Source organism: Streptopelia decaocto (assembly GCF_964273445.1).
Source record: "Streptopelia decaocto genome assembly, chromosome: 1".
Lineage (NCBI taxonomy): Eukaryota > Metazoa > Chordata > Aves > Columbiformes > Columbidae > Streptopelia > Streptopelia decaocto.
Window position 1 is genome coordinate 54,684,605 of NC_138663.1, and position 11,848 is coordinate 54,696,452.

General features: G+C 34.5%; 1 protein-coding gene across 4 annotated transcripts in view; it reads left to right on the plus strand.

Annotated features, from left to right (window-relative positions):
- CAPS2 (calcyphosine 2) overlaps positions 1 to 10,687 on the plus strand; it is a 32,520-nt gene extending 21,833 nt beyond the window's left edge. For all 4 annotated transcript variants that reach the window (XM_082069363.1, XM_082069365.1, XM_082069362.1 and 1 more), the window contains exons 12-18: positions 3 to 96; positions 2,025 to 2,140; positions 4,929 to 5,005; positions 6,271 to 6,425; positions 6,963 to 7,082; positions 8,120 to 8,216; positions 9,505 to 10,687. In XM_082069363.1, coding sequence (XP_081925489.1) covers positions 3 to 96; positions 2,025 to 2,140; positions 4,929 to 5,005; positions 6,271 to 6,425; positions 6,963 to 7,082; positions 8,120 to 8,216; positions 9,505 to 9,680 — 835 coding nt within the window. In that variant the 3' untranslated portion in view covers positions 9,681 to 10,687. The remainder of the gene's footprint in view (positions 1 to 2; positions 97 to 2,024; positions 2,141 to 4,928; positions 5,006 to 6,270; positions 6,426 to 6,962; positions 7,083 to 8,119; positions 8,217 to 9,504) is intronic.
- The last annotated feature ends 1,161 nt before the right edge of the window (positions 10,688 to 11,848 follow it).

Here is an 11,848-nt window from a genome sequence, read left to right on the forward strand (position 1 = left end):
AGAACAAATGCCTTGCCTTTCATTCAGAAGGGAGTTTATCAACATCAGTGTGGACAAAAGAAAGGAAAAGCTTATGATCTTAGTGATTTCTATATTGTAAGTAGCATTCTGTTGAATGTAAGTTGTTTTTCTTGGTGGTTTGGAAGTAACATTTAGATATTCCAGTTGAAAACTGATATCGTTTTCAGGGAAGACCAGAAGTCTTTCTCTTCGATAATGCTTTCGAATTAAAGATTTTTCAGGAGTCTGAATTATTTTGTTGTTCCATACTTTAGATATTCCATTTTTGGGTTCAGATTAAGCTGTAGTTTGTAATTTTCCCACTAGAGGACACAAGACTGCAGACAGTGTAGACCTTTTTGAAGGTAAAACAAACAGTTTGGGAAGAAGAGTCCTAAAGATGTAAACCAAAGTACTTGTTAAAAATTAATGATCTCTGCAAGGTCTGCTGGTATTTTTGACACAAGGCAATGATTACATATTTTTCTAAACATGAGGAGATTGCAGGTTAATTGGTTTCAACATGAAGTTTGAAAATGTTTGCCACCAGCTGTTTAGAGAGAGTTTTTGAAACAATGGCAAACTTCATCTACCAGCTAATCTGATGAGTGACTACAAATCATATTGCATCTTCCATACTGCTCTACTTCTGTACTGGGTTAAGTGTTCCTGGTTTATAAATACTTGAGCAATTTTTCAAGTACAGAGTGTTTTCAATGAGTTCTTCATATCCTCCTGCAAATCTTAAATTTAGAGCAACGACCATGTTTGAATGAAGTATTGAAAGTAAAAAAGACAATATTAATTTTTTGAGTGTTTTGTCTAATCACCTGCCTAATCCTAACTGTTTACATGTGGCTACAATATAACAGTTTCCAAGGTGAAATAGATGAATTTATGGTATGGAGGTTGAAGCTTTTTTTTAGATTTTTTTTTTTTTATTGTCATGTGTATCTTTGCAACCTGCAGATAGAAATGTGTTCTGAATAAAGATGTGTCTTAAAGCCATCCAGAAAATGTACTGCTGCTGAGTTTGATAGCTCTTTGGAATGATGTCCTATCTGTGAATCTCCATAACTGCAAACTGGGTTTTTGTGCTGACATTAAGACACACAAATCTTTCGCAAAGTCCAAATGATTGAAACACTTGCACTACAATAACAGTATCTCTGTCTCCTTCCTAATACATGAGTTTTGGAGGCTTTGTAACCTCAGCCTGCATATTACAGTTGGATATTACAGTTGGAGCTACTGGTTTTTTTTTATTCTTCTCAGAATTCTTTGTTTTCAGTTTGCTGTTTTTCTTTCTCTGCCCTTACCTCTTCTCCCAAACCAAAAAAGCATCTCTAATTTTGCAGAATACATGAGGTGTATCCTCTGTCCCCAGCTTGGAGGGAGGGGGAGTTTGTAATACTCAGGAGAGACTATACTGGGTAATAGAGCTCTCTACTACTAATAACAAGGCTTTATTCAATATTTATTAATGAAATATAGCAATTTTAAAGAATGACTTTATAGTTAAACATTGCAGGAATGATTTGAACTTTGGGAAGGCTACTTTTTAGATGTTTGTTTATCTCAGGTATTATATTAGGTTATTGGAGGGCTTCTTCTAGTCTGAGAGAACTTTGCTCTCGTGATATCAATGTGGCACCTTCTGTGACTCTCTTTTGTGATCCAGTGAGTTTTGGATCCCATAAGGATGAAGGGAGAAGAAAAAGTGAAAAGTAGAGCCTGGCTGAGGGAACAACAATCTGTAGTCCCGTGTTTTTCAGCTGTAGATTAGGCAACAGTTGGCCCTTTTACTAGACAAACCTCTACATAGAGGACAATGTGTCATCTTGGACCATGCAGCTTTTTATTCAGTACTAGAAATGCTCTGTTAAGATGATTCACTAACCTCAGCTACATGTATTCATCATTTCATACCAAGGCTTTTAACAATCACGCTTCTTGAAAGTCTTGCAGAATGCATTTTACAAAATACACAGCTATTTCTAATTCATTGTATCCTTTACCAACAGGGAGCTAACCTAACTTTCCGAAGTGTTGATCATAAACTTCCAGAAAGTGTTAAGCAGAACCCAGTTCTCACCCTTCGTGTGATAAGCATTGATGAAGCAGCTATGGATTTTCTAAAGTAAGTGCAGCTGATTTTCAAATTACTTCTCTTCCTTAAGCAAAAAAATATTTTTTTAATAAGAGCTTCTAACGTCTTATTAGTTATACTGCTAAAAACCAATATCTGTGTTGAGGCTGCTGTTCGGAGAAATTAGTAACAGATCTGGGTGGATGTTTCAGTATTTCAGTAACTTTGTAGAATGATAAGGAATAATTTTATAATAAGAGTTAAATAAATTGTGAAAGTGTCTTATTTACTTTTATTTTTTGTAAAAAAGCATATACTGAAACTTTTGTGATGTAAAACCTTGTGTCATTCATGATACTGTAAGTGTTAGAACACAAACAGGGGAGGTTTCTCTCTCTGTTTTTTCTTTTTAATTTTGATTTTCCTTCCTCTTCCTATCCATTCATTATTTCAGATATTGCCACATGTTGAAGATTTCAGGCACTGGGAAAGAATTTCTGCACTTATTATTTCAAAATAGGTTTTAGTAAATTATGTTGTTCTGTAGTCTGAAAGATGGGAATTTCTAAGAACTTTTTCAAATGGTTAGGTGAATGGTTAATCTTTGAGTATGTATTATTTTAAGGTAATATTCTCATCTCAGTATCTGTACACAAGTAAACAGTCTAGGGAATAAAGTGTCTTTCTCTGGGGTTTCTGGCTTTATTGTGAGTACACTGGCTCTTAGTACAAATAAAATCTTGTTATAAAATTTATTGCACTTCTGTGTTGCCTGAACACGGAAGTTACTGAACAGTGTTGGAAAAAGTTTGATTACTCAAGTTCTGGTGAGTTGTATTTGCCAACAGCAGATGTTACAAGATAGATGTTACAAGAGAATCATAGAAAGAGACCTCAAGAGGGTTTCTGGTCCATCCCCTTGCTCAGAGCAGGGTTTACTACAACAGGTTACTCAGGGCTGCATGCAGTTGGGTTTTTTAGTATCTCCAAGGATGGAGATGGTTGTGGTGTTTGATCAGTCTCACAGTACAAAAGTGTTACCTGATGTTCAGAGGGAACCTCCTGCATTTCAGTTTGTGCCCATTGCCTCTGATCCTGTCACTGGGCTCCACTGAGCAGAGCCAGTCACAGTCTTCTTTACTCCCTCCCACCAGGTATTTATACACACTGATAAGATTCCTCAAACCTTCTCCAGGCTAAATATTTCCAGCTCTCCCAGCCTCTCTTCATATATCAGCTGCTTCGGTCCCTTCTTGACTAGGAACAGCAATAACAGAATCTCAATTAATTATGTTCACAATCTAAAGACTACTTTTGTTAGCACAACTTAACTGACTATTACTTTTCTTTCTGCAAGAGTTTAGACACATGAAGCTTGTTCTCAGTTACAGTAATACTCAATTGAAAGTCCCTTTACACTGAAAGCTTTGCAAAGGAGCCATAGTGAGCTAACAGTACATAAAACAGTAAATTAAAATGTAATTGGTTATAGAAATCTATAGTTGTATGATGCTTAGTGCTAATTGTTCCCTCTCTGCAAGTTTTCCATGAAATAAAACACAATATAATTTACTTTTACATAGTTTATGTAGGACATTTTATATCATAGAAGTCTATTGTTGTGGTAAACAGCTTTTTCTTTCATTTGTTGCTAAACTTATACCTGAAAAATCTGGAGTTGATCCAATGTTACCTCTGAAGGCTCCAGAAGGAAGACATGCTCACTGGGTTATAAATTTTGATTTTCTGCTATCTGTGGTGGAACAAATTGTTTCTTTTTCATACTCTCCCTCTGTGTTCTAAAATTTAGTCACTAATAGAAAGTTGTGAAGTCTTTTTCTTCTGAAAGAGGGTGTTATTGAACCCAGTATTCTCTGGTGCAAAACTCTTGAATTGAGTTCTCTTACCTCCATTACTGTACTCTCAGAGAATCCTGCTCAGGTATTGTCCAAAAGGTCTTGTGCAGGTTTTCAGGAGCAGCTCTGCCCTGCTGTCACATGCCGTGAATCTTTAGTTTTAAATGTGTGTTAGAGAGAGTACTCTGTTCTCTGTAGGTCATTGTTGACTTTCCAGTTTAAGTGGTTTGACATAGACAAGCTGTTAGGGACTTCAGAATAGGAGGTACCCAAAGTGGTGATGAAAAGACTTAATAGACAGCAGAGAGGTAAGTCTGGCCTCAGAGAGCAGAAGGCGGAATACTGCATGGAAAAGCACCAATGAGCAAGCAGTTCAAAGTTGAGAGTAGTGCTTTTCCTTTTGCTTTCCTATTCTGATCATGGGAGTTTTTTTTCTCCCCTCAGTAGATTCTTCCACAGTATTTTTTTTCTCAACTTCTATAATAATTTCTGAGGGGAGTTCCCTTCTCAGAAGGGAGTTGCTTGCTAGGCAAAACACAAAATTTAACTGTAATTCCTAGATCATACCTAAGATATGCTGATCCAGTTTTTGATGTATACCCTTGCTATTTCTCTTCTGAAGAGAAATTTGTAGCTACTTCATGTTATTTTTCCATTAGTAACTAAGTGTAGTTGCTTTAACAACTCTTCCAGTGGCCTTACCTGAAGACTGTCTTGAAATAAATTTCTGGAGATTTTATGCACAGGAGGAATTATCCATGATTAATAACCTAGTAGAGAAGCTGCTAATGGAATATTGTCAGAAAGGAATTTCTGCATTATCTGCAGCTTTTCAAGGACTTTCACGTGTACCATCTCAAACTCAAGCAATTGGATACTGTGCTTATAAGGGTTAAATATAATGTTTAATGTATTTTTACTACAGCTTTTTTTGTAATATTTCATGTAATTTCACCAATCAACACTAGTTTTGATTAATTTAGAGCTTCTTCTGTGGAATTTGAGCAAGAGTGTTCCAAGCAAGTGGTCGACGACAACAAAGTTTTCAAGAAGATTCAAGGTTTGTGTTTACCAGAACCCATTTAATTTTAATTTCTTTATCTTTACAGATCAATGCAAAGAACAATAATGATGTTGTAAACATTTTATTTATATAAATGATTTTTTTAAGTTAGATATTTATCATGATATTATTAGAATCTGATACCAGCATAAATCAATCATAAGAATACTGTCTCCTCCCTTTCTTTAAATAAACACTCTGACTAAAGATTGTGGAGACAGTACAGAATAATTGTGAATGTAATCAGTAAAATGTTAATCTCCATGTTGACATAATCTGAAAAAAATGCTGATCCTATATTAATCTGGCATTAAATTTAAAAAGTTATTGGAAAAATGTACAAACAAAATCTCATTTCTTCAGTTAATATTGTGCTAGATACTTCTTTTGGCCATTATTTCTATACATTGATAAGGGTTTTTTTTAATAGTCTTTAATATTATGCTTATTAAAATGTGAGTATAATTGAGTAGTACATTCTGGAATATGTAAATAAATTTACCAGCTTCCTACCTACAGTCTTTAGGACAAAAGCACAGCTTTTTGTTTAAAATTATGGAAAGATTTTTATGCAGTGCTGTGTATTATCTTTGTAACCTGTGGCCAACAAAAGCTGTTGAACTAAACAGCTTCCAGCACGTAGAATGTCCACTATTTACTGTCATTAGCTGAACCTATTTAAAGTAGGCACTTTTTGGTCACTAAAATCTACTTGGGCATTTACTTTTAGAAAATTGTTGGAATAATAAAGTAGGGATATTTTTTAGTCTTCTAGTTATTCAATTTTTCCCCTCACATAATAGACACAAATTGATTTCTCAGTTATCTGACTATATCAAAGGTTTGCTGGTGTGGCCTGGAAGAGGGTTGCAAGTATACATTTCAAGGCATCTTTTAACAGACGTATGAGTTTAAACTTCACTGGAAAAAACCTTATTTCACTCTCCCCCCTATCTTACTTTATAATTGTAGATACAACTAATTTGAAAATATTCTCATTTTCCTTCTATGATCTCTTTATAAGTTGTTTTAGATGTTGCTGCTGCTGCTTTATGTGATTTATACTTGAATGTTGAGTAACTGATAGTTTCATTTTGAACTGACATTCTCTGATCAAGGATAAGGGAGCCTGGATGCATGGATGTATCATTTTAACCAGCAGTATCATAAGTAGTTGTGGTTTTCTTCGCTTTCATGTCAGCTCCATAGCAAGTGGCCAACTTCAGGTAAACATTGTGTCCTTTATTTCTCTAAATCCTCAGGTATACTCAGAGAGACACTAAGTAAAAGAGGAGTTCGGGTTATAACTGGCTTAGGAAAGTATTTCCGACAAGTAGACAAGAACAGAAATGGTTTTCTGTCTCAGGCAGACTTTAAAGAAGCTCTAAAAGTGTTCCACTTGGAGATACCTGAAGGGGTAAGTTTAGCTGAAACTGTAATCATGGGTATTATCTTACTTAAAATTATAGAATCACTTCTTTGCTTAGTTCAATAGCTTTTGTGTGTCTCTGTTGTTGCTGTTTGGTTTTGTGTGGTTTTTTTTCCTTGTGGTATGTTGGCATTTCTGCATTCAATGCTATGCGAAATTCTTAAAAATAAAAATATCATAAATTTAGAAACATGCAATCTCTTTACACCATGAAGAAACAAGTGGGATTGCAATATTTTTTTCTTTTTTTGCCTTTAAGAAATAATTTAGATGATGCTATTTATTTATCTGTTTTCTTTATTATAGGTACTATGTTTTAAAAATAGCCCAGATCTATCGGAACTGCAAATAATGTGAATTATGGTCATTAGTGACCGATGATGACTTGCATTATTTTGACAAATCTTTGGGTCAGTTAGGATTTGGAAGTTGTTTTTTTGTGAGAATACTGTAATTTCCTGTTATAGCCATTGTTTTATTCTAGGACAAAGTGAAAAACTTTGGCAAAATGTTTTTAAATTGCAGGACTTTGAATCCTTATGGCTTATTCTTGATGATGGCAAGACTGATATGGTTGACTATGGAGAATTTACTCGTGCCGTATTTGGAGAAATGAATGAATATAGGAAAGCATTTGTAAGAAAAGTAAGTTCTATTGCAGATATTCTAAGTGTAAATATTTTTCAGTCTAACTGCGGAGTTAGTTATTCGTCACCCTTTGGTCGTCGTTGTTTTTTGTTGTTGTTGTTCTTAAATTGTACATCTGGTAATTGATTTCTTTAGCTTTCACATCTGTTTATTGAAATAAATGTAAATTGGAGGACTGCATGCTGTTCCATTGTTGAATTAGTTAATTTTGAACTCTGCAACCTAGAATTACTTCCTTCATTTTCATGGGTTTGTGCATTTGTGTGCTATTCTTAACGGTTCAGTCCAGTGTATAAAGTGTCTGGCACCCTGAAACGATCTCTTCCAGAAGTCTGTTTCCTTATTTTGGCAGATCACTATATCTGGTGCAGATTTTTTTTCCCTTGGTGTCTGAAATAGGAGGCAATAATACTTTGAGACTTAGAGTCATTGTATTTGTGAGACTTCTTATATTTGAAATGCCTTTTGTTCTATGGCTATCACGTAAAGTGGAGCTATTTGCAGTATGAAACACTGATTAAAAACAGCTGATGGAGTAGCGACCAGATATCAAGATAAAGAAAAATGACATATGCTTTCATACTTTTAATCATGGAGTATCTAGCCTTCCGTGTCAAGCATGTGTGCTTGAGTAAACTGGAATGGAAATGAAGCTGCCGTTTGCAGTGCTGAAGAGCCTGTGCTGAGGCCTCTGTCAGAACGACGCAGGAATCTCAGTAACTGGAGGAAGCAGGACAGAAGCAGCTTAACTTCTGATTCTAAGGAATGAGCTGGAAATTTTGGAGAGAAGAAAATTTTTATTTTTTGAGTTGGTGGGGGGACCATGTTTGATGTGAAAGCTGTGGAGATAAGTAATAGTGAACATCCATAATCCAGGATCGTTTTCTGATATCTGATGCCTTACGTATAATGCATTGCACAAGATCTGAGACTATGTCCAAGGTACTTAAGTATATTTCATCTTCACATCTCTCCACTTGTTTGTGGTTTCTTTTTTCTTTATATGCTTATGTGAAATTCTTTTTCCCTTACAGGCTTATATGAAACTAGATTTCAACAAAACAGGGAGTGTGCCTATGGTAGACATCATAAAATGTTACTGTGCAAAGAAACATCCTCTAGTATTGGCAGGTAATTCACTTGAACAAAACAAAACAAATCTGTAACTACTGAAATCATCTTGTTAGCAGAGATACCAGATCCAGAAACTGCAAATACAAACTGTTTTCATATTGGCTTAGGCTTGAGCTGTTAAGGAATTTTTTTTGTCTTCTGGTGACCTGTAATGTGTCTATCTGGAACATGACTATAAATAGTAGTGAAGTTCATGTACACCATTTTATACTTACTCTTTATCTAGCTGCAAATACTGCATATATGAGAGGAGTTCCTTTCACGACCTCTGTAGGACTACTTTTAAACAGTAATTCTTCAGCTTTGGTGTGCAAGTTATCCGTGACACATATGATATTAGTAATTTTCACTTAGGAGGATACTCTTGTTTTCATATTGCTGTTTTCCATCAAGGTTTCCAGATGACACTGAATGTACTCAGCACTTGAAGTTCCTTCTGAATAAATTATTAATTTATTTATCAGACAGGATTTTCATCCTTTGCAGAGGAAATGTTAGTATCTTCATTATTTTTTCAGGATTCTCAGAAATGTTTAAACTCTACCCTTGAAAGTATAGGAGTTTAAATAATTGTGTGTCAGTTTCTAGAATAACATCTGCATGTATGAAACTAATCATTGTGAGAGTCTCCCCAGTGTCCTGACCCTTTCTGTTTTACTTGTAGAAGAGAGCTTTTTTTTTGTATTGTCAGTGATTTTAACAGTAACACATGAAGACACATAGTAGTATAGGAATGTTACACATGCTTTTTTTTTTCCAGTGTTATAATGCTATATTTTTTTCATTTTTTTCCTTAATGCTATGAAGTCCTCTTGAGTATAGTCTTTATGAAGTCACTAGAATGTACGTGTCAATTGAAGAATACTTTTCAAATGCAAACTTGCATCTTAGGGTTTTCCTACAGCTTTGAAGTTGTATTACATTAAATGTAGGCTTTATTACAAGAAAACTTGTGAATTACCAAAATTTAGTTTACAAGTATGTTATTTAGTTTTTGCAGTCATTTGAAGAAAAAAATCTTCCTGATCTCATAATTAATTGAAATGGATTGTGGCCTCATGCTTCTCTTGATATTTAATGCTACCATATGCTATTAAAGTAAGATGATTTCTACAACTGATATTAAGTGAGCCAATGACTTAATTCTGAAATCAGAATATTGAATTTGATCAAGAAAAAAATATTTGCAAGCTAAAACTTAGAGGTTTCGTGCCTGAAATATATTAAATGCTATATATTCACTGTTCTTGAAAATGTATTTAATGCAAAAAATATACTTTCACAGGCAAAGCTACAGAAGAAGAAATTCAATCGTCATTTCTAGAAACATTAGGAGAGTCCTGCAGCAATCCCAATGAAGTGTCCTATTCTGAGTTCGAAGGTTACTATGAAGGATTAAGTATTGGAATAATGGATGATGATGATTTTATTAATATCTTAAGGAATCCTTGGGGAATTTAGAGTGGAAGACAACAAAAATGAAGAAGAGAGATTTTTGAAACAAGGAGTGAACTAGTCAAGGGAGGATTTAGTCTTAATATGCCTTACTTCACAATTAGTGTCTTAAACTGATTTCAGGGACTGAAAATTTTAGCTTATTTCAGAATAATACATGGCTAATTTCATAAAATGTCTGTTGAGCTGTGCTAACCACTTGTAGCTGTTCATTCCTTTTCATTTAAAATAATAAAGTCTGTTCCCCTTACCAAAAGGCATCATTTACTTGATATTAGAATAAAGTGGTCTATATCAAAATAAGAGAATTCAAATACTAAAATGCATGAAGGAGTATATGCAAAAGAAAATTTAGTTTTATGATGCATTGTGAAAAGCTTTAGATTTGACTGTATAAATATAAATGGTAGCTTTTCTTCAGAGTTTTCTTGTTATAAAAGCAATATGTTTATTCTTGTCATATTCTTTGTCTTGTTTCTTATGCTGGTACTTAGCCTGAAGGAGGGCAGGTCATCCTTTTCCAATTTGTAGGATGTCTGCAGTACTGAAAGTGCAGAGATGTTCACACCAATTAGCCCTTTGCCCTGTTGACTGTCTTGACTGATATTTTTTCATCTTGGTCAGCCATCCAAAGCTGAGCATTGAATCCCAAATAAGCACACATATGTTCTGTAATGCACTTCTTCCTTTCCTATATTTTACCAACTGGTTTTCAAAGCAAATAATTTATATTTAAATATTGGGTTTCTGTACTTTCTATTGCTGCTATTTTTTTTACCTAAAACTTGGCAATGATACTCTTTGTGAAACTGATACGTGGCATTTCCTATCTACTCTGAACATACAAAACAGAGAAAAACCACCTCTGTCACAACAAAAATTAAACCGTGAATTAAAATAATCCTTGCTACTTGAAATGTTCAGCCAGATATGCTTTTCAGTGTAATACATCTTGTTAATTCTGTAAAATTCTTTGTGTTAAGAAATAAAAATAATCATTAATTTTAAATACATAGATATAGTCAGTCTTTGCTTTCAATATACCTGTCACCGAAATTAAATGTATGTTGAACTGCATTTCTTAAGTATATGCAAATAAAATATATTAGTTTCCTCTGTGCTTGGTTTTGAATTTATAGTCTGTGGTTAACAAAACCTTCCTCTGAGACAGAATTTGTGTTTCACAGGAATTTAAGGGCATTGCTGAAATGAATCCTGAAATGAGGGGCTCTGGTCCTTGTGGGGCCGACTGGTTATTCTGGATAGAGCACTTTGTTGTTCTAATAGCTTGTGCATTGTCATCTTTTGATTGTTTCTGCCTTGTCCTCACTTGTAAGTAGAATTGCAGTTTCTGCTCTAAACCCTCAAATGAAGGATTTTGGGGCTGCGAAAGTCTGCGTGGATTGGTTTCCAGAGAAAGGCAAACTCTGTCAATGCTTATTCTAAGCAAGAATTCTGATGTGGCTCACTACGATTTTCTTACAACCTATTCCTTGTGGAATTTCTCTTGCTGGAAAGGTTTTAATTAGTGCTTTTGGAATTGGTGAATCTCAGAAGGGCAACTTTAGCTGGTTTTACAGGGAAATGCTTGTTAATGTGTCTGTTCAAATAACTGAAGACTACCAAGTGGCATTTTTATTAGTTTTTCAAAGAATCACCTACCCTGTTTAGAGTTATTCACTTAGGAGAGTTGCACCAATGTATAAAATAATAGTTCAATTTAATAAATGTGATTGTGAAATGAGGTGTTGACATATTTCTTTTTGCAATGCTTAATAATATTTTTTTGTGTGCGTTGCTTTTAAGAAGATTATTCTACATTATCCTATGCAATGGAATAATTGATGACAAATTGATGTATCCTTAGTGGGCCTGCTTATCAGCAGAGGCTGCATAGGCCACATCTGCAAATTAAGCGTTCTTTATTTTGCTCTTTATCACTAAAATTATGTGCTGTCATAAGAACATTATTTCTGTAGCTTTGGTAGTCATGCATTATTTTTTTCTTAATCTGGATACAGATCCTTAACAGGAAAGGTCAGTCAGAAATTTCCTGAAAATACAAGTAGGTAGTCTGGTAATTATGTAAAACCTGCTAGGTGTATGTTTTCTATTAACTATGAGGTCAGTTATGCACCAGTGGCTGCCTCAAAACATCAAGCGTGATGCCTATG